This window comes from Balaenoptera musculus, chromosome 5, assembly GCF_009873245.2.
Source record: "Balaenoptera musculus isolate JJ_BM4_2016_0621 chromosome 5, mBalMus1.pri.v3, whole genome shotgun sequence".
NCBI lineage: Eukaryota > Metazoa > Chordata > Mammalia > Artiodactyla > Balaenopteridae > Balaenoptera > Balaenoptera musculus.
Window position 1 is genome coordinate 76340087 of NC_045789.1, and position 27428 is coordinate 76367514.

General features: G+C 37.1%; 1 protein-coding gene across 3 annotated transcripts in view; it reads left to right on the forward strand.

Moving 5' to 3' along the window:
- RFC1 (replication factor C subunit 1) overlaps nucleotides 1-27428 on the forward strand; it is a 73774-nt gene that overhangs the window by 29251 nt on the left and 17095 nt on the right. For 2 of the 3 annotated variants that reach the window (XM_036852396.1, XM_036852398.1), the window contains exons 5-15: nucleotides 7510-7751; nucleotides 8591-8668; nucleotides 15129-15206; nucleotides 16364-16451; nucleotides 17332-17606; nucleotides 18349-18456; nucleotides 19528-19707; nucleotides 20832-20936; nucleotides 23028-23427; nucleotides 25012-25124; nucleotides 26624-26738. In XM_036852396.1, the coding sequence (XP_036708291.1) occupies nucleotides 7510-7751; nucleotides 8591-8668; nucleotides 15129-15206; nucleotides 16364-16451; nucleotides 17332-17606; nucleotides 18349-18456; nucleotides 19528-19707; nucleotides 20832-20936; nucleotides 23028-23427; nucleotides 25012-25124; nucleotides 26624-26738 (1782 nt within the window). The remainder of the gene's footprint in view (nucleotides 1-7509; nucleotides 7752-8590; nucleotides 8669-15128; nucleotides 15207-16363; nucleotides 16452-17331; nucleotides 17607-18348; nucleotides 18457-19527; nucleotides 19708-20831; nucleotides 20937-23027; nucleotides 23428-25011; nucleotides 25125-26623; nucleotides 26739-27428) is intronic. The other variant, XM_036852397.1, reaches the window with a different exon arrangement.

Consider the following 27428-nt stretch of genomic DNA (forward strand, 5'->3'; position numbering starts at 1 on the left):
GATTCACCACGTAAATCATTCAGTGATTCTCCCCAGAATGTCTGATTCTCACACCCTATAGGTGGTGCAAAGATGACATGTGTAGTTTCTCTTCCGTCTACTGAATTAACAAATGTTTATTGAAGACTTGGAATATGCATGAACCTTTCTCTATGTCCACAACCAAAATGACAGTTTGGATTTTTGACTCAAGGAAGTATTGAAAAGGAACTTAGTAGAAAAAGGCTCTAACGACTCAGATTCCCTTTTTAGTTTCTGACTTGTTGCAAAATAAATTATTTTTAATCTCTGTAACCAAATTCTCTCGGATGGTCTCCATTAATTTGGTTTCTGTGTGTTTCACACTGAAGGAAAAAAATCAGAATCCCAAACTCTCAGCAGTAGGAACTTCAGAATTAGATTTTTTTAGAGACCTGCACATTATTTTCTTGCTCTTTCATTTGTTATCCTTTTAAATAAATGAATGTATCTAACTCAGAGTGGCAAAGCAATCTTCTCTTCCAGGCAATTCCTCTGCTGTATGTTGGATAATGCTAGTTTACGTGGTGATTCTTACCACATTTGAGGTTATGTTGTATATAAATAAAAATAAATGGTGTTTTTATAAGGAGTCAGATATCCTGGGGGGAGATTCTAAGTGTTCAGTTGCCCATGATTTTCAACTAGGTCACAGAAATCTGACTTAGATCTGTTTATCATTATTTTAAGTTAATGCCAAGAAGAGAACACAGTTTTGCCTTTGGCTTCTGACAAGGCAGAACAAATTTAGGCTCATTACAAAACAAGAACAAATGTTAAAAAAGAAAAACAACCATAACTTTATTTGGGATGTTCCATCTCTACACATTGTGTAGAATTGTAAAATATTTATTTTACATAAGGATGGTCACAGCCTTATAGTTACAGGTCCATGTAACTATAAGGACTATGGAGAAGTTCACAAATCACAGGACACTAAATGAGCATTAAATCAAGCAAGTCAATATTTTTTTTCCTTTTTGCATAACTGTATTTCACTAGAATTGGTCCTGCTTTCCAGGGGGACTTGGAGAACCATTTATTTTGTGGTTAGTAGAGAACAAAGGACCTTGTATACAATTTTTGCTTAGTACAGTGAAAGCATACTTGAAATTTCATGCAGAATATTTCCATATTTTTTCTTGAAAATTACATTTTTACTCAATATTTATGCAAATGTTTATAAAATTATGTCTATGTTTAGATGTAGTATATTTTTGGGATCTGTAGCTTGAAGACATTGTTAACTTTAAACTCATTGTAAAAAGAGCTCTAGTAGAGAAGGCTTTGGAAAGAAGCTCTCTTTTAGGAGTGATGTTTAAGGCTAACCTAAAGAACAAAGTGATGCATTTTTTGGTTTTTTGCCAGCTTAATTTTACTGTTTTCATAATTTTTTTTTGAGCTTTGAAATTGGGCTTAATTTTTTTTGACTGCATGAATTCATTGTATGACTAGATCACAATGTATATAGCCCTTCCAGTTTTAATTATTTTTGTTGCCTACATTTTTAATGTTCTTAGTAGTGTGATGAATATATTTGTATATAAATGTTTGTCAGCACCTCTCATTATCTCTAAGAATTACTATGCTAAAGGTTATGAACTTCTTTAAGGTTCTAGATATATTTTGCCAAATTGCTTTCTAGAAAAGTCATTCTATTGGGTTGACCAAAAAGTTCATTTGGGTTTTTCGTAAGATGTTACAGAAAAACCCAAACGAACTTTTTTGGCTAACCCAGTAGTTTACACTTTCATAGTTAGTGTTTATATTAGTACAGACTTATCACATTCTCACCAGTATTGAGTACAGTAGCTACAAAATCTATGTGACTATCCACAGATTTTTCAGAATTATAGAAGGGAAAATCTTAAAAGAGTTTGTCTGGTCCAACATTTTGCAGAGGACAACGAATCCCAGATAATTAATTAAAATAACAATAGAAAGTCGAAGTCAGGTTAGCATTTTAGTTTTCTGGACTTTTGGTTCAGTATTGTTTTCACCAGAGAATACTGCTTTATTGTTTATTGAATGTTTATTATAACATGGCGAGGTACTATACTGGGCACTTTGATTTTTAAAAATCTAATCTTTCCAATAACCCAAATGGTGAGTGGTTTGAAACTTTACCATTTGTAGGGAAGAGGAGCTAAAGAAGAAAACGAAGGCAGTCTTCAAACACTGAATGTGAAAAAAGATTAATTAAGGAAAATAGGTGGAATTCACAGGGAAGTGTTTTGGCTTAATATAAGGAAGAACTTTTCTAAAGAGTACAGTAGTGCTGTTCACCAAAGAAAGAGGAGGTCACGTTGAATTACACTGCTCAATTTTGAAAGTATTTAAGCCCAGTCTGCATTTGCCAGGAATGTGGAAAATGGAATCCATGTATGGAATAAGAGAACTAGTTGACTAAAGATAATGCATTATAAAGAATGTGGTAGAGTACCTGGCATGGAGTTTAATGTTCAATAATGATAACTATTATAAACTAATTATATCATAAATTAGATAAAAAGATACCATGAAGTCCCTGAAGCTAGTGACAGAATAAGCAGAGATGCTAATAAATAATGGAAGAAGTAAGCAAAGAAAAATGGAGAGGAGGGAGAAACTAAAGCCAAACCTTTTCTGTCTCAGAAAGCCAAGGGGACAGAGTTTCTAGGAGATAGTCAATTTGTTGTAAAATATGAGACGTAGGTTAAAAAGAAAGAGAATTGTAATATACAGATGAAAAAGATACGATGAAAGAAATGAAAAATCACCCAGAATCCCCTATCCAGAGATAAAAGTTGGTAACATTTTATTCTTTTCAGATCTTTGAACGTGAATTTAAAAGCATATCTATAAATACATAGATGGGTAGATTTAGATATATCACTAAACATCTTGTAGTATCTCTTTTATCACTTAATACACATACGAATATCTTGATGTCAGTAAATATGGGTATGCATTATAATTTTTGGTTGTTGCATAATTCATTACATGGTTGAACATAATAGTAGGAACTCAGGTTATTTGTTTTCCCACTTTATAAACAATGTTCACTTATTTCTATCTTTGGTGCAACTGTCATAGTTGAGGCTGTCTTTTTTGTCTAAACTGTATTAGTCCCTGAATTTTTCCTTCATCTTTTCTTGCCCTCTTGCAGTCTTTTCTCCATACTTTTGAATGGACAAATGCCATGATAAGCATTTTTGTACATATATCTTTGTGTACATGTTCATTTGTTTTGTTTTTTTTTGGCCTCGGTGTGCAGCATGTGGGATCTTCGTTCCCCGACCAGGGATCGAAGCTGCGCCCCCTGCAGTGGAAGCGCGGGGTCTTACCCACTGGACCACCATGGAAGTCCCTGTTTTAATTAATTTATTTACTTTAAATTTTATTTATTTAATTTACTTATTTTTGGCTGCGTTGGGCCTTTGTTGCAGCGCGCAGGCTTCTCATTTTGGTGGCTTCTCTTTTTGCAGAGCCCAGGCTCTAAGCCCGTGGGCTTTAGTAGTTGTGGCTCGCAGGGTCTAGAGTGCAGGCTCATTAGTTGTGGTGCACGGGCTTAGTTGCCCCGCGGCATGTGGGATCTTCCTGGACCAGGGCTCGAACCCATGTCCCCTGCATTGGCAGGCGGATTCCTAACCACTGCGCCACCAGGGAAGAGCCCCCCCCCCCCCCCCCGTTTTGTTTTTAGACTAATTAGTTAGAAGTGGAATTGCTGGGACTTTCCTGGTGGTCCAGTGGGTAAGACTCTGTGCTCCCAATGCAGGGGCCCGGGTTGGATCCCTGGTCAGGGAACTAGATGCCACCTGCATGCTGCAGCTAAAGATCCCGCGTGCCGCAATGAAGATCCTGCGTGTAGCAACTGAGACCTGGTGCGGCCAAAATAAAAAAAAAATTTAAAAAAGAAGTGGAATTGCTGGATCCAACTAATGGGTATGCATTTGTGAGGTTTTGATACATGTTGCAAGATTGCCCCCCGTAAAGATTTTTTTTAATTTACTATTTTAAAATACTATTGCCTATTGCGTATGTAAAGGTCCCATTTCCCTACACCCTTGCCAACAATCTTTTTAATCTGGTAGTCTTAGAAATTCTTGATCTCACTAAATTTCATGCTCATCTGTTACCTGTGAATATTTATGAGATTGCTGGAGAAAGCGTTAAGCTAGGGATTGCAAATATCTACAATACCATTGTTTCCCTTTCTGAGTCTATACCAAATATCAGTGATTGATCTTGTTTGAGTTAATTGCTTAAGGACAATTACAATATTTTATATACTAAGGAAGTTCTTGAGTGAAGGGGAAGAACTATAACAGAAAAACATAGTGGTTGACTTGGTCCATTCAGTTCTGGGATTTTCTGTCATACTGCTTGTACACATGGCTAGGGGTAGTGGAAATGGAATGTTACTGCTTTTGGCATTTTTAAAGCGAGGGAAAAACTAGTAGAAGACTGTCATTTTGCAGATACAGTTTAATTTTGTTCTTTCTCCATTAAGGAAATCCTTCCTCCCCAGAAGTACAGTTGTTGAATTCAAAACAAACCAAGTAAAAATTATAAAATTTAATAAGCTCTCAGATAAGATTGGAAGTCTTGTCTTGTATATACTAGATATGCGTTTAACTTTGCACTTACTGCCTAAGAAGATATATTGGATATCTGTACTTAGGAGGTTCCAGTTTTGTGGCTTTCTTATTTTATTTTATTTTTATTAAAGCCAGGATATCAACAATGTTGTTATTATTTTTAAAAATAAATAAATTTATTTATTTATTTATTTATTTAGGGCTCCATTGGGTCTTCGTTGCCACACGTGGGCTTTCTCTATTTGCGGCAAGCAGGAGCTACTCTTCATTGCTGTGTGCGGGCTTCTTGTTGCAGTGGCTTCTCTTGTTGTGGAGCACGAGCTCTAGGTGCGCGGGCTCAGTAGTTGTGGCTCGCGGGCTCTAGAGTGCAGGCTTAGTAGTTGTAGCGCACGAACTTAGTAGCTCCATGGCATGTGGGATCTTCCCGGACCAGGGATTGAACCTGTGTCCCCTACATTGGCAGGAGGATTCTTAACCAGTGCGCCACCAGGGAAGTCCCAGCAATGTTAATTTTGTTTTGAATCTTCTTTTAAGGGGATTTCGTATAATTTGTTTTGACTGCTAAGGTAGAATAGTTTGTTGTTGAATGCTACTGGTTTGGTTATGCTACAGCTTAACTGTGTCTAGGGATTTAAAATAGACAAACCTTAAATTATAAAAAATTGGATTTCAATAATATAACAATTCATTATGTTGTTATCTTAGAGAAGAGGGAAGGAGTTTCAGATTATATTATCAATGGTTACTAGGATGGTTATGAGTGATTTACGTGGCTATCATACCTAAGTGGAATGGGGATAATGTCACCTAACCTTTGCAGAACCATCTGAATCAGATGGCAGAGGCAGAGAAGGACTGGTTGTCATGTAGGAAGAACAGATATATGAGTGACTAAACTTAGTCTGTTGACTCTTGTCAATACATGGATTGAAATCTGGTAAGTGTATCAAGCCTTGGATGTGCTTAGAAGGATTGATGAATGAATTTTTAATTTAATCTTGACAGTAGATTGGCTATAGTTGAAGATAAGAAAACAAGTGTGCTTTACCTAAAATCTTTGGTTGCAGGTTAAGAAGAAAACCTAGCTTGTTGTAAGCAAAATGGAATTTATTAGAAGGCCATTGCTGAATGTCATTGCATGCAAAAATAAACCTTTAGCACCTTAGTTTAAACACATTAGTTCAGCAAACTGATCAAGGGTAAGATTCGCCCCACCTTGTTCAAGTGCCCAGTCCTGGTCCGGTTTGTGATGGCAAGGAATATGGAACCATCTAATAAATATATCTGTGGTTATTGGAGGCCCCTGGAGGGTGGAGTGGGGTGTAAGTCCTTAGGGAAAGTAGGCTTATAGTGAACGGTATGGACATCCTCAGAGGTGTCTACTCTGCTCTTGCTTTAAATAGTGGATTACTTTTTACATTTAGTACTCAGAAACCTGTAAGAGTTATTTATGCTTTGTAAAGTTTATAGTTTAATTTTAATATAAATATAATAATTAGAGAGTCAGACTAAATCCTTCTTGATTTTTACATATCTTGGATACTTTTTTGTTTGAGATGGCAGCACCTAGGAACAGCACAGTGCTTGGCATGTATGACCCTTAGCAAATACTAGTAGTTGAATGAGTACTTGAGAGGAGGTAAGACCCATTCATATGTGGCCTTGAATACCAAACTTATAAAGTGAACCCTCCCTCCCCCACAGTGATCTGACCTAGTCTTCACAACTGCCTTTTAGATTTTTCTTTTTATTGGATTTCTTTTGTTATTAGGCCAAAGTAAAAAGCTTTTTATCTTGCGAATCACTGAATCAAACAAAAAAGTTTACTGAGACCCTTTTGAGGTGCATTTTTGGGGTCTTTAATTATCTATGCATTGTCATGAATGCTTAGAAAGACTTTTAAAGCCAGATGTTCAATGGAAACTTTTTGGAAAGAAAATGTTATAAGACAAAGTGTTTAAAGTCTTCAATGAATAGTTAGATATTGCTAGATAGTCCACCTTCGATGTATAGCTAGACTCTGACAACTTCTTAACACCTCTGCAAATACCACCCTAGTCCAAGGCTTCAGCATTTCTTCTGGAACTATGTAGAATAGCTCCCTAAATGGTCTCCCTGCATTTGCTTTTATCCTTTGACAGTGTGTTCTCCAAAGGACGTGACTTAAGTTGGATTACGCACAACTCTGCTGAAAATTCTCTGGTGGATCCCCATTCTAAAATAAAACCTAAAATTCCTTCTGTGATCTACAAAGTTCTATGGGATTTGGCCTCTACCTCTCTCACCTTAACTCTTGTGGTGTACCCACTTCATTCTGCTGCAGTCACAGGAACCTCCAAGCACACTCAGTTTAAGGCTTTTGCACTTGTAGTTTTCATTGCCTGAACATTCTTGCCTGAGGTAACTTCATTTCAGGGCTCTCTTCAAATGTGGCTTATCAAGAAGCTTTCCCTGACTACCCTATCTAAAAGAGCACCCTTCATCACTCTCTAATTCTTTTCATTCTGTCTTACTTTTCTTCATAGCACTTATAACTTGACAGTATATGTTTATTTCTGTATCTGTTTCCTCTTCTAGGTTCCAAGCTCCATGAGGGCAGGGATTTTGTCTTTTTTATTCACTGCTGTATCTTCAGTGCCTAGCACATAATGGATGCTCAGTAATTATTTGTTGAATACATGAGTAAATATACACGTTTGTGTACTCTGGGTAGTAATTGGGGGAGATGGTGTATTACAGACCTGGCACTGGTAAATGTGAGGATAACTGTTGAATTTAGGAGATAGGAAGAAAAGAAAATCATTAGCATTCCATAGCACTTGTATATTTTTTATAAAGTTGGTGGAAGTGGTTGCTTTTGTAATTAGAATTGATATTTTATCAAGCCATATCTGATCATATTTCATTTAAGATGAAGAAGATGACTTTGTGTGTAAGAAGGCAGCCTCTAAGTCAAAAGAGAATGGAGGATCTCCAAATAGTTATCTTGGAGCATCAAACATGAAAAAGAATGAAGAAAACACTAAGACACTAAACACTAAGAATAAGCCTTTGTCACCGATGAAACTTACCCCCACATCAGTGCTTGATTATTTTGGAACGGCAAGTGTCCAAAGATCGGATAAGAAGATGGTGGCAAGCAGAAGAAAAGAGGTGAGTGTTCTGCAGGCAAGCAGGAATGTTCAGGATTTGTACCCGTTCAGTTATTCATAAGAGGTGAAATTGGATTTTATGAATAGACCAACATTTTATTGATGAAAACAATTTTCCTATGATTATGGGTAAAATGTATTGCTATTATGTTGGAGGACGACCAAGTTAGAATATCACACATTTAAGTTTTTAATATTTGAAAGTGAGAAAAGATCATTTAAGTCATAAGAATGAATTGTGATTCTTAGAATTTAAATACTCAGAATGCAAACTCATTTTACTCTTGACCTCAGACAATATAATTGTTCCCAAATGAGGTCATGAACACATAACTTAGAATAGAGCCTCCCTATGCTATACTTGTGACCTTCTCTATTTTGGCTGATGTTGGATTCATCTTTTCCTGGACATTTAGGAAACAAATACAGATAAGTTAGTGAAAGTAGTTCCCTGCGTGGAAGCCTGCCGAGCAGTGTGTGTGTTGATTTCTTTAGTACCTCTGTTAGACAAGGTAATCTTTCTCATGTATTGGTGTGCCAATGTTCTGGACTACTTCTGAAGCCAAGACGTTAGTCTCTAGGGTTTTGGGGGGTACTTCTTTTGAATATTTCAATAGAATTAAGTGAGAATCATCTGTCTGTAGGATATTTGCCTGTTAAGATATTGGATGTGGTCACGGAGTAGCCATGAACGTAATTTTTGGCTGGTGTGCATTGAGTCTATTTCATAACTGATAGATTTATCTCTCATTGGTGTATTTATTCAGCTAGTTAAGAAAAAGCACCTTACTTTGAACTTAAGGTTTATGCTGATCTTGCTTGATTTTCCTTGAAATATAGCCTTCACAAAGTGCAGATGATTCCAGATTAAATGATGAAGCCATCGCCAAGCAATTGCAACTTGATGAAGATGCAGAGGTATTAGCATTTTCTTTAGATATCATTAGCACCTTGATGTTGTCACTTGCTATTTAGTCTACTCAGGCAGACAATTAAGATAGTTCTAGTTTCATTTTGGATTGAGCCTCATTGTAAGAGTTATGTGTAAAATAAGTTAAAATCTAATACTATATGAAAATCTAAGTTTATATAAAAGATAATGAGAGCAGAGGATAACTAAAGATTTATTATTAGATTTCTTTGAATGGAACCCTCCTTTAGAATAGTTAAAATAATTTAACTTGGTCATATCTCTTCTCTTTCCACTCTGGGCAATCTCATCTACTCCTGTGGCTTTAAGTACTATGCATATGCTGGTGATCTCTAAATCTATCTTCAGTTCAGAGTGCCCTTTGTAGTGAACCTGTTACATTCATTCAGTAAGTATTTATTGAGCACTTACTGAGTGCGTGGCACACTTCTAGGTGTTAAGGATACCGAAATTAAAAAAAAAAAAAATGTCAGATCATTATAAATACTACGAGGAAAAGTAAAGGAATGATCAGTGGGGTTATGAGTGTTCTATTTGAAATACAGGGGTTAGGAAAACCCCTCTGAGGAAGTGACATTGGGGCACATAATTCATGATAATGGTGAGCCATGGGGCTTCCTTCTACCTGGAGGAAGATTTCCTCTAAACATAGAGAATAGCAGGTGTAAGCATCCTGAGGTAGAAATGTTTGAGTTTGATGAGTTTGGAAGAAATGACCAGCAGCAAATCCTGTTATGTCATGACTGGTCTTTGGTACCTACTGGAAGGACTTGGGATGGTAAGGAGTTTGGATTTTAGTCTCTGTGAGATGAGAAGCCATTGGAGTATTGAATAGAGAAATGACATGACTTTTGATGGATCTTAAAAGAAAATTATTCTGGCTGCTATGAAGCTAAAGAAACCACGGTGGGCAAGAGCAAAAGCCGATCATTTTGGAGACTGTTACGGTAGGGGAGGTGAGAGAATATGTTGGCTTTTACCAGGATGGGGGTAATGGAAGAGGTAGTGAGAAGTGGTCATCATCTGTATATGCTTTGAAGGTGCAACCTTCAAGTTGTTGCAGATAGACTGGACGTAAGGTATGAGGGAAAGAGAAGATTCAAAGATGACTCCATGTTTTTCGGCTTGAGCAACTGGGTGAATGGTGATATCATTTATTAAGACTGGAACACTGGTACAGGGATATCAAGAATTCTGTTTTGCACATAAGTTTGAGATGCCTAATAGGCTTCCAAATGGAGATGCAGAGTGGGTAGTTGGGTAGAGGAATCTGGAGCTCAGGGGAGAGGTCTAAGCTGAAGATATTTATTTGGGATCATTAACATTTGAATGGTATTAAAACCAGTGTAACTAGATGAGATCATGGGGAGAGAACTGTAAACAGAAAAGAAGTCTCAGGATTGAGCTCTGGGGCCCTGTTAACAATGAGAGGTCAGGAAGAGAAGGATGATCCAGCAGAGGAGATTTAAAGAAAGTGGCTAGTGAAGTAGGACAATCAGGAAAGCTTGGTATTTAATTTTAATTTATTTATTTATCTTTTTTAACATCTTTATTGGAGTATAATTGCTTTACAATGGTGTGTTAGTTTCTGCTTTATAACAAAGTGAATCAGTTATACGTATACATATGTTCCCATATCTCTTCCCTCTTGCATCTCCCTCCCTCCCACCCTCCCTATCCCACCCCTCTAGGTGGTCACAAAGCACTGAGCTGATCTCCCTGTGCTATGCGGCTGCTTCCCACTAGCTAGCTATTTTACGTTTGGTAGTGTATATATGTCCATGCCACTCTCTCACTTTGTCACAGCTTACCCTTCCCCCTCCCCATATCCTCAAGTCCATTCTCTAGTAGGTCTGTGTCTTTATTCCCGTCTTACCACTAGGTTCTTCATGACTTTTTTTTTTCCCTTAGATTCCATATATATGTGTTAGCATACTGTATTTGTTTTTTCTCTTTCTGACTTACTTCACTCTGTATGACAGACTCTAACTCCATCCACCTCACTACAAATAACTCAATTTCGTTTCTTTTTATGGCTGAGTAATATTCCATTGTATATATGTGCCACATCTTCTTTATCCATTCATCCGATGATGGACACTTAGGTTGCTTCCATGTCCTGGCTATTGTAAATAGAGCTGCAGTGAACATTTTGGTACGTGACTCTTTTTGAATTATGGTTTTCTCAGGGTATATGCCCAGTAGTGGGATTGCTGGGTCGTATGGTAGTTCCATTTGTAGTTTTGTAAGGAACCTCCATACTGTTCTCCATAGTGGCTGTATCAATTTACATTCCCATCAACAGTGCAAGAGTGTTCTATTTTCTCCACACCCTCTCCAGCATTTATTGTTTCTAGATTTTTTGATGATGGCCATTCTGACTGGTGTGAGATGATATCTCATTGTAGTTTTGATTTGCATTTCTCTAATGATTAATGATGTTGAGCATTCTTTCATGTGTTTGTTGGCAATCTGTATATCTTCTTTGGAGAAATGTCTATTTAGGTCCTCTGCCCATTTTTTGATTGGGTTGTTTGTTTTTTTGTTATTGAGCTGCATGAGCTGCTTGTAAATTTTGGAGATTAATCCTTTGTCAGTTGCTTCATTTGCAAATACTTTTCTCCCATTCTGAGGGTTGCCTTTTGGTCTTGTTTATGGTTTCCTTTGCTGTGCAAAAGCTTTTAAGTTTCATTAGGTCCCATTTGTTTATTTTTGTTTTTATTTCCATTTCTCTAGGAGGTGGGTCAAAAAGGATCTTGCTGTGATTTATGTCATAGAGTGTTCTGCCTATGTTTTCCTCTAAGAGTTTGATAGTGTCTGGCCTTACATTTAGGTCTTTAATCCATTTTGAGTTTATTTTTGTGTATGGTGTTAGGGAGTGTTCTAATTTCGTACTTTTACATGTACCTGTCCAGTTTTCCCAGCACCACTTATTGAAGAGGCTGTCTTTTCTCCACTGTATATGCTTGCCTCCTTTATCAAAGATAAGGTGGCATTATGTACGTGGGTTTATCTCTGGGCTTTCTATCCTGTTCCATTGATCTATATTTCTGTTTTTGTGCCAGTACCATACTGTCTTGATTACTGTAGCTTTGTAGTATAGTCTGAAGTCAGGGAGCCTGATTCCTCCAGCTCCTTTTCTCGTTCTCAAGATTGCTTTGGCTATTCGGGGTCTTTTGTGTTTCCATACAAATTGTGAAATTTTTTGTTCTAGTTCTGTGAAAAATGCCAGTGGTAGTTTGATAGGGATTGCATTGAATCTGTAGATTGCTTTGGGTAGTAGAGTCATTTTGACAATGTTGATTCTTCCAATCCAAGAACATGGTATATCTCTCCAGGAACACTCCCCAACTCATTCTACGAGGCCACCATCACTCTGGTACCAAAACCAGACAAAGATGTCACAAAGAAAGAAAACTACAGGCCAATATCACTGATGAACATAGATGCAAAAATCCTCAACAAAATACTAGCAAACAGAATCCAACAGCACATTAAAAGGATCATACACCATGATTAAGTGAGGTTTATTCCAGGAATGCAAGGATTCTTCAATATACGCAAATCAATCAACGTGATACACCATATTAACAAATTGAATCAGAAAAACCATATGATCATCTCAATAGATGCAGAGAAAGCTTTCGACAAAATTCAACACCCATTTATGATAAAAGCCCTGCAGAAAGTAGGCATAGAGGGAACTTTCCTCAACATAATAAAGGCCATATATGACAAACCCACAGCCAACATTGTCCTCAATGGTGAAAAACTGAAACCATTTCCACTAAGATCAGGAACAAGACAGGGTTGCCCATTCTCACCACTATTATTCAACATAGTTTTGGAAGTTTTAGCCACAGCAGTCAGAGTAGAAAAAGAAATAAAAGGAATCCAAATCGGAAAAGAAGAAGTAAAGCTGTCACTGTTTGCAGATGACATGATACTATACGTAGAGAATCCTAAAGAAGCTACCAGAAAACTACTAGAGCTAATCAATGAATTTGGTAAAGTAGCAGGATACAAAATTAATGCACAGAAATCTCTTGCATTCCTATACACTAATGATGAAAAATCTGAAAGTGAAATTAAGAAAACACTCCCATTTACCATTGCAACAAAAAGAATAAAATATCTAGGAATAAACCTACCTAAGGAGACAAAAGACCTGTATGCAGAAAATTATAAGACACTGATGAAAGCTTGGTATTTTATGTAAGCCAAGTGAAGAAGGTATTTCAAGGGGGAGTGTTCGTCTCTGTCAGAGGCTCCAGACCTTGGTACCTGCTGTTTGAACCTCCTTCCTGTTTATTAGCTTAAGTGTCACTTTCTCATATTCCCTAAACTATGTTAGAAATCCCTTCTGTATGCCCTGTAGCTACTATTAACGTTTATTTGTGTCTTCTTAAATTGCTATTTCAGTGTCTTCCTGTATGTAGACTTTAAACTCTACCTCCCAGGGCTGTTTATGTCTCAACTGTTGTGACATCAGTGTTCCTCTTAGTGCTTGGCAAAGAAGAGGCTCTTTTTATTTTTTAAACGTCTTTATTGGAGTATAATTGCTTTACAATGGTGTGTTAGTTTCTGCTTTATAACAAAGTGAATCAGCTCTGCATATACAAAGAAGGGGCTCTTGATAACAATTGTTGTGAGAGAACAGTATTCTAGTCTTCTGAAATATACTGACTTTTCACATTTTATTAATTTGGCAGTTTATAGTATGTGTTTTCAAAACCTTTTTCCATCTCATTGACGACACTGAATTTTATAAACTACATACAGATATCCACATGACTCAGGGTAGGACAGATGGCCTAGGTAAAATCATGAAGTGATGTTTTTAGGGACCTGACTTCTTATCTGTCTGAAATACTGGAGGCTTACCCTATCCTTTCCAAACCAGGTGTGGCACTTTGTATCACAATCCTCTGTTTTCCCATTTCTATCACATTCTTTCAGTATCCTGTTTGGGTAACTTATTAGTCTGATGAAGGACTTTCAGAGTGTTAATAACTGACTGATGATGTCTTTCCTAATTATCCCTCTAAGAGCATCTATTTTCTTTTCCCCCCCTCACTTTCACCTTTTGGTTTATTCATTTAGTGAATGTGTGCCCAGAATCTAACATGCAAGTCAGTATGTTAAACACTATCTGCTGTGCTAATAAACATTGTATTAAAATATAAGACTTTTGGTCGCATGATGCCATAATTACCAGTAATGAATTTCTAATGGAAGTATTTAAATTTCTTCTGTCTTCTAAAACATCTAGAATCCTCTTTACTAGAAGTATACTACCTAGTGTGAAATTTTAGAAAAATGGTGTAAAGTTCAACCAGAAATCCTTGCAGGACCACTGGAAGTTTAGAGTTTGAAGGACCTTTATATGATGAAGATTTTCATATTGTTTTTAGAAATTAGATGTGTAGTTCAGTTATGGTGAAGAAATATTAGGCAATAGAGAGTATATTGATCTGCATCTGTCTGGCTTGCTTATAGTTCTTTGTAGCTTGAGTTAGTTCATTTTATAGACAAGAGGAGGCTTGGTTACTGAGCTCTTATCAGGCTTATACCAGTTTCTAAACCTTTTCTTTTTGATTGGGTGGATTTTGAGGTCCTTTCCTTTGTTAGAATAATAGATTGTATTAGGCCATTTTATCAGGGAGCATAAAACCGTTTAATTTATAATGAGAAATATATTCTACTTCCACACGTTCTCTTCTGGAAGAGCTCCATTTTACTGAAAGTAAAAATATTTGGAAATAACAGCGAGGTGACTAGAATGTCTGCGTGTTACATTAGCATTTTAGGAAAACTTCTGATATAATGACTTAAATTTTCAAAAGTCAGGACAGATAAATTACTACTGTGTTGTACCCCTTAAACTAATATGCTAATGTTAAGTCTACTATACTTCAATTTAAAAAAATATCAGAACAGATACATTTGAATTAGTAATTGAAAATAGAAGTTTGATGATATTAGTGATAGTTGCATTAGTATGTATCTTACTGTGTGTGCCAAGAAGGTATATAATTTTCTTGGTTTATAGATTCAATTCTATGTGTGCCCCCCCCCCATCCCCCACAAGGCTATTGTTTTTCTGTTAGGATAATGATTCTCTCCTGAACTCTTTTCAGAGTTTAAAATTAATAGAGATGAGAGATCTGTAAGTGTTGCATTGGGACCATTAAGAAAAAGCTAAAGACTTGGAACTCTATGCTCAATTTATCTATCATGCCTGCAAAACTAGAGATATATGTTCTGCAGTCTAATTTGGCTTAGCGAAAGAAACTTGTGATACTCAGCTATTAAGTGAAAAAATGTCCTAGTTACTTTCTGGGAAATGTTTTTCCGGTTTCTTTTAAGCATCATGAACCACACATTTTAAAACTTTTCATTTACAAAAAGAAAAAAAGCAGCTCACTGTGTTGACGCTTTTTACAGCTAGAGAGACAACTGCATGAAGATGAAGAGTTTGCCAGAACATTAGCCATGTTGGATGAAGAACCCAAGACCAAAAAGGTGGTGTTTTACCAGGCTGTTTGCACTCTGAATATACAGTACAGATCAGTGTTCCTTTTCAGACCTGTGTAGTCTAGGCTCTGGAGATAAAACCATGAATAACTCTTGTAGAGAGAAGCTAAATTATTTTCATTTATTAAAATGTTTTTGGAGAAGCTCATTGAGAAACTTCTTCCTAAAGGAAGGTTGATAGAGCCAAAGCCAACCAAAACCCTTCTTCACAAAACAAGTTGTAACTTTTACTTACTCTCTGTCACAAAGGGGTTCTCATGTACTTGTTCAGAGAATAACACTTGTAAAGATTCCGATGGAATCTGAAGTTTAATAATTTTAATATTAATTACTGTCTTTTTAAAAACATAATTTTGCTGTTTCTAGTTAGCTAACTTTAAGATCTGTATTAGGACAGTCTCAAATAATAATGAGTGCATTTTTGGGAATCTCTAAAAGCATCAAGATTTTTTTCTTTAAGCACTTGATCTCCAAAAAATTAGCCTTATTTCTGTTAAATCACATTCTGTTAATATTGTCATCAATATCTGACTATTTTAAAAGATTTTACAGCAGGCAGGTGTAAGACAATAGGGTATGGTGGGGACTTTGTCATTTGAAAAGCCTTACTTCATCTAAAGGCATTTAAATTAGAATTATTTTAAAAAAATGCTGTGTCATGCACCCCAATTTGTGACCTCTTTGTAAAATGTAGAGTTTTGAAGGAGCAGTGAAGAGAATGGACATTTTTTTTCTCTTGAGAAAATACTCTTTATTTTTCTTTTGATCTTTAGATTGTTTTTAATTTAGTCTTTTGGGTTTAGATTTTAGTTCTTAACTGCATAATGCTAACAATTTGAGAATGGAGATGAAACCAGCAGAAACAAGGCTTTCATTTTCAGACTCACAAGTGGGGAACAACTGGCATAATTTTTTATAGATGTATTTTTTATACCCTTTCATCTGTTTCCTCATCTGTAAAATTAAAAGTAATAAAACATGTTTCATTTGCCCCAGAAATTTTGTGTATAAATGAATGAAAATTTATTGTATTGTTCCTCTACTTTGGAAGATGACCCTTAATCTTTGGTTGATTTTAACAACATATTTTGTGGTAATAGTTTTCCTGTTGTTTGTCACATTTGACACTTTTTACGTTTTCTTAGGCTCAAAAGGACCCAGGAGAGAGAGAGACGTTTTCATTTGTACAAGCCAGTTTATATAAAGCAGAAAAACCTAAATATCATCATAAAGGTAAAACTAGCAGAAAAAAGTAAGCTGGAACATTTATCTTTATCGAAGAAAATTCATGTAACCATTTTTAAATGTTCTGTTCAGTAATTACCTGGTATTCTTAGATAGACATTTCATAGGAGTGCTGGAGCGTGTTCTACTTAGATACCTAGGAAGCTGTTTGGATATTAGTTGGTGTAGAATGCCTGTCTGCTCTGATTGTGAGAAATGTGTCATAGCTCTTGGCTTCATGTTTATTTCCAAGTGTAGTGCAACTGTGTGGACTTCAATACGTGAAAACAAAGAACTAGATGTTTCAGGCTCATAGAGTTGGCTCATAGTTGTCCAGGTCATCTGAAGCTCTTCTGCTCGTTGTCTGTAGGTTTTAGTTTTTTTTTTAGTGGTTCTGATATCTAACCATCTGTTAATATAGATGGGCTTAATCTTATAAGTATATCTGTTCATATAATTTTAGTCTTGAAATCCCAAGATTCTTTCAGACTTTATTACAAACAGAATTTTTTATGTGACATATTTTAATTAACAACTTTTCTCTGTGTGAATTTCAGATCATTGACATTTATCTGTGGAATAAAGTCCATGTTCTCAGATGTAGTTTACCATATTATTTCAATTAGTGAGTAATTTATATTTAAAAAGGCAGATCCCTTAATTTGAACTGGTTATACAAAGAAGTAATATACAGATGTTTAATTTTTAAAAATAAATGTTCTGTATAAACTGAAGAACTAAAATCTTAATGTGCATGTTATGAAGTCACCATATGACGTTGTGTCCTATTAAGACTATTCAGTTGAAAAATGAAAAAATAATCTTGATATTGGGTATCATTTTCCAAAAACAACAATCATAATCTTTTCTTTCTTCCTAATAAAAACAGAACAATTTTCAGGTAACAGAAAGAACTGCAGTCCTAAGAAGCAAACTAAATATGAAAGTTCAAAAGAATCTCAGCAACATTCCAGGTCATCTACTCATAAAATAGGAGAAACTTCTTCTCCAAAAACCAGTTCCAAGCTGACACTTTTGAAAAAAAAAGAAGAAAGTTCTAATAAAGAAACAGAGCCTATGGCCTCAAAAAGAAAAGAAAATGCCATTGAGTTAAAAGAGACAAGAACTCCTAAGAAAATCAAAAGTTCTCCAGCTAAAAAAGAGGTATAAATTTTCTAAAAGCATATCATTTGGGGGCTGTGTGTTGATCTTGATTTGATTGTTTTCAAGTTTTATTTCGAACTTTGTAAGTCATTATAGTACTTTTTTTTTTTAAATAAATAAATTTATTTATTTATTTATTTTTGGCTGCGTTGGGTCTTTGTTGCTGCATGCAGGCTTTCTCTAGTTGTGGCGAGCAGGGGCTACTCTTTGTTGCGGTGCATGGGCTTCTCATTGTGGTGGCTTCTCTTGTTGCGGAGCAGGGGCTCTAGGCGCACAGGCTTCAGTAGTTGTGGCATGCGGGCTCAGTAGTTGTGGCTCGCGGGCTCTAGAGCGTAGGCTCAGTAGCTGTGGCACATGGGCTTAGTTGCTCCGCGGCATGTGGGATCTTCCCGGACCAGGGCTTGAACCCATTCCCCCTGCACTGGCAGGCGGATTCTTAACCACTGTGCCACCAGGGAAGTCTTCCTTTTCGTTTTTTTTGCTTGGGGCTAACAACTTGGCTTATACACCCAGTCTACCCTGAGGTATGTGCCTTTAGAGAGAGTCAAAAGGTTTGAGAAGGGCTGATGGCAGGGATATTTATAAGCCAGGCACGTGTAAATTGGGGAGTACCTCTGTAGCTAAAATTGTTAATATCAGGATCAAACACTGAAGTGACTTAATGTTTATTTATTGATATGTCTTTTTAATTTTACATTAAATTTGCATGACTTTATTCAATTTCCTCTCCCTCTCCCCGAAGTCTATAAGTCCTGAAGATTCTGAAAAGAGACGCACTAATTATCAAGCTTATCGAAGCTACTTAAATCGAGAAGGTCCCAAAGCTCTGGGCTCCAAAGAGATACCGAAGGTAAGAGTACTGAGAGGATATGTCATGGCCTCTGGTCTGTGGGTCTATGTATGTATTTACTATGTTTACAGTAGCAGAGAATTAATAATTAAAAATGAACAGAAAAGCCTTAGTCACCATCTTTACGATTTAGGAGATAGGCTGTGGCAGTCACAAGATTCATGCTCTTTGCCTTCATGGTGCTTATGGTCTAACTCAGGAAAGAGACATTAAGTAAATTATTATTTAATTATAATTGTGATATGTGCCATAAGGGAAAAATCCGAGATTCTTTTAGGGGGTGTGACAGAGGAACCTGGCCCTAAGAGGAGTTGTAAGTGGGGAGAAGTATGATCAGATTTACATTTCAAGGAGAGCACTCTGTCTGCTGAATATAGAGTGCAGTGGAGGGGGAGGAATAAATATAGGGAGATCAGTTAGGAGAGATAGTGAGAAATAATAGTGACCTGTCTAGGCTAGTAGCAGTGAAAGGGCTGAGAAGTGAACTAGCTTCGATGGAAAAGGCAAAATCTGTAGGACTTGGCTCTCTTTGGCGCGTGTCTTTTGTATTATCAAGTTAACTTTCCAATCAAGAGATTATGTGCTGTTGCCTTTAAGTGGCTCGCAGGTTGTTAGATTTACTATCATAGGGTAAACAGCCAGAGAGAAGGGCAGGAGCTCAAACTTGTTTAGTTTTTTCAGAATTGAAACTTTCATTTTTTAACAATAGCAAGATATTCTGTAGGTGCATTGCATCTGGTTGTTAAAGTTTTACAAGTTAACTAGTAGTTTAAATATTTAAAAAAATGAGAATGGTATGAATGGATAATTTTAATACACTTTCTTAACCACATTGGACATATATTTTTTATTGCTGGTTTTATAAGTTTATTAAATGTTAACCTACATAAGAATTTCTCAGGATTTAATTTGTTCCTGCTTATTTGCTGTAAATTTCCTGTAAATTTTTTCATGCTGAGATTATTTATGATGTCGAATGAGAAAAATCAACTTCCTGCAGCTTTGATGCCAAATATTTCTTTGGAAAGCTGTCATGTAATTTCCTCTCTGCTTGAACACTTTGGTTTTTAGGGAGCTGAAAATTGCTTGGAAGGCCTTACATTTGTAATCACAGGAGTGCTGGAGTCCATTGAACGAGATGAGGCCAAGTCTCTAATTGAGCGTTATGGGGGAAAAGTAACAGGAAATGTCAGCAAGAAAACAAACTACCTTGTCATGGGTCGTGACAGTGGTCAGTCCAAGAGTGATAAGGTGGGTACTGCTGTGTTCTCAGCACAGTGAAGTAGCCTGCTTGCCTTGGCAGGCTCTTCATGTGACCATATGTAGTAATGTCCTTTACACAGAGTGAGATGAAGGAAAAAAATGGAAAAGTGATTTCTTCACTACATTATTTCTTCTCCACAGAAATGTTGTTTGGCTTTGACCCTGGGATTTTGGTTTTCCAGTTGAAGGCACAGTTCCTATTTACTTGGCTTTCTTAGTGTAGTATTCTAGTAAAAATATTTTTTTGAAGATAGAAGCAAATGCAGTTTTCCTCTTTTTCTAGTCCTAAGTATTCCTATATATGCTGCTGTGGACTCCATCTTAAGTTTTTTAACTGGAAGATCTTTTTATTGGAAGGTCTGTTGCACTTAATTCCAAGTAATAGAATACCTGACTAACTGTGGTTTTGACAAATAGCTGCTTATTTCCTTACCTTATGAGAATTCCAGAGGCAGGCAGTTGCGGGGGATGGTTCAGCACCTCGGTGATGTAGCTAGACTTAGTGCCATCCTCCACTTCTGTCTTCATGCACGTTGCCTTGTGTTGCAAGGTAGCTGCCACTCTCAAGTTCACATGTAAGGCAGGAAATAGGGAGCAGTGACAAGATGTCATACGAGCTGTGACTGACCTTATAAGAGTTTTCCTGGAAACACCTCTTAACAGAATTCCACTTAAGTCTCAGTGGCCGGAGCTGTCACATGGCCATTCACAGCTACACGAGAGGTTGGGGAGGATGAGGACTTTTCTGATTCTCAGACCAATCATAAGTCATCACTTGGAGATGGACACATTGGAGTTCTGTTAGCAGGGATAAGGTGGAGGAGAATGTCTGCCAGCCGATGTGGCTTTGACCTTTGTAGGGCAGAGGGAAAGGTAAAGCAATCCACAGAAGTGGCAGTGTGATACCTCAGGTGCCAACCCACCACTCTTAGAGGAGGTATCTGTTATTTTCTTTCTTTTTAATGATACTTTTTCATGAACATGGTTTTAGAAAATATTCCAGTGTTATCTAATTTACAAATGTGGTTTTTCACCTTCTGACAAGCCTGAGAATCATATTTTTTTTTTTACAGAAAGTAATGGTTTCAATGATTTGCATTTTTAATTAATAGGCAGCAGCCTTGGGAACAAAAATTATTGATGAGGATGGCCTATTGAATCTGATTCGAACTATGCCAGGCAAGAAGTCCAAGTATGAAATAGCAGCTGAAGCTGAGGTTTGTATACAATGAACTTGACTTATTTAAGTTGGTGTATAGCAACTTCCCTGTTTCACAGAGACATTTCTTGGGTGGATGAAGGTCTGTGGGCTAAAAAATTAACTTTTCCTTCTACCGCAAATGAACTTACCTTATTTCCTTTTGAGTGGTGGACTCTGCTGTAGGCTGTTGTCTTTGATGTATTTCCTTACCTTTCTCAAAGGAGTATGAGGAGGGAGAGGGGACCTTGTATTGCACTTACCATATCTACTTAAACCGTCCATATTTTCCATATTCTTGCAATAACATTGTGCAAAGGTTCTTGCTTAAGAGTTCTTTGAAGGATATACTATAGGTATCAGCATGATAATATTTTCATTTAGAACTATATTAGGACTTTTCCAGTTGTGACAGAAACCAAGCCGATATTAGCTTTAGCAAAAAGGAAAAAATTTTGACTCACATAACTAAACTCTGGGCAGTCGGATGTAGGAACTACTGCATGTACAGACTGCAGTGCTTTTAGGACCCTTTCAGTTTCTGTCTCTTTACTTCTCCTAGTGTTAGCTTTATTCATTTCCACTATATACAGGTCTTTTCCATGTGTAGGACACAGGGGTGCCAGCAGCCCAAGTTTAATGTCCCCAGCTCTGTCACCCAAGTGGTGAGGTGGTCTTCCGATTTATTCCAGTTAGAAAAATCTTGGGGAATGATTTGGATTAGCCTGTCATCAGTGTCCCCTAATGTTGACAGCTTACATAGCCGTAATACAGTTATCAAAACCAGGAGGTTAACATTCATGCCATGCTGTTAACTTCACAATTCCCCCCCGTTATCCTTAGGATCCCACACTGCACTGAATTGTGTCTTCTTAGTCTCCTCCAATCTATGATAGTTCAAGTCTTTCCTTGTCTTTTTATGACCTTGATTTGATGAGTACTAGTCAGTTGTTTTGTAGAATGTCTCTCAGTTTGGGTTGTTGATGTTTTCTCATGGTTAGATTGAGGTTATGCATTTTTGGCGAAGAAGAACGCATAAGTGATACTCTGTCCTCCTCAGTGCATCGTATCAGCTGTGCATGATGTCGATGTGTCTTATTACTGGTGATGTTAACCTCTATTACTTGGTTAAGATGATTTCTGCCTGGTTTTCCCACCGGTGAAGTGACAGTTTTTCCCCTTTGTAATTGATAAATATCTTGGGGAGATACTTTAATACCTTGTTTTTCCTCAAACATTCACTCACTAATTTTAGCACCCACTCACTGGTAAAGAGGCACTTTTTTTTTTATTGAGACATGATTCACACATCATAAAATTCACCCTTTTAAAATGTATGTTAGTGGTTTTTAGTATACTCACAAGACTGTGCAGCTGTCACCACTGTCTATTCCAGAACATTTTCATCACTCCCCACAGAAACACTGCACCCATTAGCAGTCACTCTTCATACCCACCCCTGGCAACCACTACTCTACTTTCTGTCTATGTATTTGCCTGTTCTGGAAATTTTCTATAAAGGGAAACATGGAATATGTGGTCTTTTTTTCTGGCTTTTTTCACTTAGCATCGTGTTTTCAAGGTTCAGCTATGTTGAAGTATAAATCAGTGCTTCACTCCTTTTTATTGGTGATTAGTATTCCATTGTGTGGATATACCACATTTTGTTTATTTGTTCATCTGTTGATGGCCATTTTGGGTTGTTTCCAGTTTTTGGCTATAATAATATAATTATTTGTATATATAAAATATAATAATGCTGCTATGAACATTTGTGTACGAGTTTTTGTGGAGGAATTAAATATTAACTAGTCAGAAAACAAATTCTTAATCCTTTACCTTTTTTAAAACTGATTTTATAATACTTATTACTTTCAAAAAACTAATATCTTCTCATTTTAAAAATTGTATTTGGGTACTTTTTGGTGTGCTGTTAATTTTTTTAAAGTTTGGAAGATGGGGATTTCCACAAATAGCAGGGTCCATTGTGAAAAGACAGACCCAGGTTGGGTAGCTCATTTGGATATCTCAGATTGCCCTCTAGAGTACATTTAGAAGGATGGAAATTCTCTATATCTCATCAGGTTTCTTTTTTCCTCCAATTTTTAAGATGAAGAAAGAAAAATCCAAATTGGAAAGAACACCCCAAAAAAATGACCAAGGAAAACGAAAAATTAGTCCAACTAAGAAGGAATCAGAATCTAAAAAGTGCAAACTGACTCCCAAAAAGGAAAGCCCTATAAAGTCAATAAAAAAGGAAACAAGTATGTTTCAGAGAGGCCTGCACTTCAAGGAGCAGGTGGCTGAGGAAACAAATGGTGACAGCTGGGCTAGGAACTTGGCTGATGACAGCAGTGAAAACAAAGTGGAAAATTTGCTCTGGGTGGATAAATATAAGCCAGCCTCGCTCAAGACCATAATTGGACAGCAAGGTGACCAGAGCTGTGCCAACAAACTCCTACGCTGGCTCCAAAACTGGCACAAGAGTCCATCCGAAGATAAGAAACACGGTGATTTTACAGCTTCATTCATTTTTTTGTGTGTCTGTCACCATGTCATTGCTCAGTGACACATGTGTTAGGAAGTGTAGTAGTTGGTTCATTGATCTCTCAGCAAGCATTTATTGAGAGCCTGCTCTGAGCCTAAGTGCTGTACTAGACCGCAGGAGTCCTATTGTGAACAAAACACAGTCCCCTTTAAGGCACTCCCGGTCAGTGAGGGAGACGTAGATAAACCAGTAATTAAAATGTATTGTGCTAAGTACTGTTACAGGGTTAAGTATAGGGTCCTCGGGGGTGGAAGTGTGTGGTCAGGGATTCCCATCCCTAGAGGAAGAGATATCTGAGCTAAGACTTGGAAACTAAGAAGGCGTTAGCTAAGTGAAGGGAGGGGAGTGTCAGGTGGGAGAGCATACATGTACCAAGGTCCGAGACATGTGAGAGCAAGACCCCTGAGAGGGCCAGAGAGACTCGGGAGGAAAGGTGCAAATAAAAGTTGAGGTATGCTTACGGAGTAGGCAGCCTGAAAATCCCAGTAGCATGTTTGCTTTTGGTAGTCACGGAAAATGAACAGTCACAATATATATTTAATGTCCAAAGTATTTATTATTGGAACTGAAGTTTCCAATCACAAATGTTAGTAGTGTTGTCTTGAGCTCCAGCCACAGCCCTGGGTGATACTGTGTGAGAAATAAGAAGGAAAAATTTAGTGAGCATCATAGTGAATTCTCAAAGCAATGACTGGGTTATTAATGTCTAGGTGGTCACTAGACATTGGCCAACAATGCCAGTTTATTTTATTTATAACAGTTAGATAATATAATTGTAATAATACAGGGTTAAACTTAAGCTGACCCCTTTTCTCTTTCCAAAACCAAATAAAAGGTGGTATAAGTACTTTGTGTACCTAGAGAAGACTTTTTAAGGCTTCGGGTGAACTATAGTCCGTTTTCCCATGCCTGAAGTAGGTTTAACCATCTCTCTCTCAGTCCTTGTATATGAACTGAGAACCCATTATGTGCCAGGTCCCCACGTGATAAGGGGAGGAGTTGAGCTGGGCAGGATAGTTGCAGATACAGCATCTTCAATTCATTCTTTTTGTGATCATGTAGGTGACTCTGCTTGTTAGTATTTACTGAGACATGCCAGGCTCTGTGCTCAGCATGTCCGTCCTCACAACATGCCCACCAGACGCGTTACTATTGTTACCCTCATTTTACAAAGGAGGAAACAGATACAGCGGGGTTACGTCACTTCTGAAGTTCTCCCAGCTGGTGAGCGGTAGAGTTAGGATCAGAGCCCAGGCAGTCTGCTCCGCGACCTGTGCTTTTGTAGGAAAGGAAACTCATTAGATTATTGTTTCAAATCAGGGTTTTAAAGTTCGTTATAGTGTTTCATTTTGAGTGGAGGTGAGGTAGGGAGTAGAATTTCACTAAATGCTCTGGAAACTGTTGTTTATACTTTGTAAAAAATATTCTGCAAATTTCGAACTAAACTGGAGGTGCTCCTGATGCTAACTTTATGCAGCTATTCCTGCCATTCCTGCATTTCTCTTAGGTAGTAGAGGTTAACATTCTGGAACTTCTTTTTTCCTAGCGGCAAAGTTTGGTAAATTTGCTGGCAAAGATGATGGCTCCAGTTTTAAAGCTGCATTGCTCTCAGGCCCTCCCGGTGTTGGCAAAACAACCACAGCTTCTCTGGTTTGTCAGGTGGGTATTCTGTCATTACTTTTCTAAAATCAAACCTCTAGAATTTGCTTTGGTTCTGGGCATATTTGTCATTTTCACCCTTTTTTTAATATTGGTTATTATAATAATAGGTGATATTTACTTGTGTGCCAGACAGTGTGCAAATAAGCCCTTGGGTGTATAATCTTATAGATAATATGTCTTACAGACTCTTATAGATACAGATATCTTATATACCCTTGTAGGAAGAATTCTGTGTACTGAATATAGGTACTGTTGCCATCCTCATGTGACAAATGAAACAGGCTTATAGAGGAGGGTGGTGGCACAGTGTGAACCCAGGTAGTCTACCTCTTCACTGCTATGGGATCCTGCCTTTGCTCTTGTTGTCTCTACAGCTGCCATATCTCTGGACAATGAGAGGATGAGGCACTAGAGCCAACCAGGGCTCATGTATCAGGATGGTATGAAACGATACATGATATAGTATCAGCATAATAAAATGAGAGGTTTTAAACTTACTTTAAATTTATTGCTGGATTGGGACTGCCCTGGTGGTGCAGTGGTTAAGACTCCATGCTCCCAACGCATGGGGCCCGGGTTTGATCCCTGGTCAGGTAACTAGATCCCACATACATGCTGCAACTAAAGAGTTCACATGCCACAACTAAGGAGCCTGCGTGCCACAACTAAGACTCGGTGCAACCAAATAAATAAATAAATATATATTAAAAAAATTTATTGCTGGATTTCCCAACCCTCTGTTGGATAGGCTGGTGGTTTCATTTAGTCTTTGTTGTATGGACCAGACCATAAATTTTTAGTTGGTGTAATAACTATATATTTTCTACTCTATTATTTAACATTTAAAAAAACAAAATTTTTTTTCCCTAGTCTCTACAATTGTGAAGATGGCTCTTATTTTCCCTTTATTATTATCATTACTTTTTTTGGGAATTGAATTACGGTCTTTCATAATGCCTTATGATCAACATAATGATTAATTTTGGGAAATAAGTCCAAATTACTTTTCACAATTTGAGAGGAAGATTGTGTATAGGGATAGTTTGACAAAGAATGATTTAACTCTATAGTTTATCTTAAAGAGTCAATAATTACTTTTTGGTATCTTAATAAAGATTAATTCTAGATCTACTATTGAAATTTTAGGATGGTTATATTTAATTCTTTTGGGGACTTTAAGAAGCAAACTTATTAAAATTGCTTATGTTCAAATATACTCTTCCAGATTAGTGATATGTCAGCTAAGGTTTTAAGACCAAACTTGTGTGTGTTTACGTGTGTGTGGTATGTTATGCACATGATATTTAAAAAAAATCTCTTAATAATGTGAGGCATATTATAGTTAATCTTATTGTCTGTTAGTATCCTACTTTATCTTTGCACCCATGGTTACTTACGTGACTTCTCTACCCTCTTTCTTCCTTAATTGCCTTGTTTTTTGGGGGTGAGTTATTAATTTGCATTGTGATAGTAATGGTGTCCAACATTTTGATTAGGAATTGGGATATAGCTACGTGGAACTGAATGCAAGTGACACTCGGAGTAAGAACAGTTTGAAGGAGATTGTTGCTGAATCGCTGAATAATACCAGCATCAAAGGCTTTTATTCAAGTACGTGGATTTTTAAACTGGTTTTTTGGGTGAGGGGGGGAGAGGTTATGTAAGAAAAACAGGTTAATTTCAATGTTCAGTAACCAGTATTGAACATTACTATGTGCCAGGCACCCTTCTAAGTCCTAGGGCTAATGAGAGAATAAGAAAAGCCTCTGACATAATTCTGATAGAACAGTAGTTAACATTTTTTTTTGGTCAGGTCTTAGTGGTTTCTGAGAATGTGATAAAAATGTATATGTGGACATATTTATGCAGATTTTGGAGGATTCAAAAGTGAATCCTGTGAAGAGAGAAAGTTGATAAATAATACAGTGCGATGAGAGAGGAGATAAAGGCTGTAGGTGAAGGAATGATTCTATTTGAGACATTGGGGAAAACTACCAGTAAAAGGGTGACGTTTGTTCAAAGGGTCTTGAAGAATGAGAAAGAGAATAGTTTGTGGGTGGAAGAGGTTATTTCAGGCAAAGGTGGTAGAGGAGGAGAAAGGACATAGTGTGAAAGTGCCACTGTGTTTCAGGTTGTAGCTAGTGGTCTGGCGTGGCCAGAGTTTATGCGGAAAATAAGATACCCAAATTACAGACTATACTGCATATTTAGAATCTATGGTATGTTGCATGCTCACCTGAACGGTAGAAGATGATAAAAAGAATTTGCTCAGGAAACGTCACTCTTATACATGATTGGTGG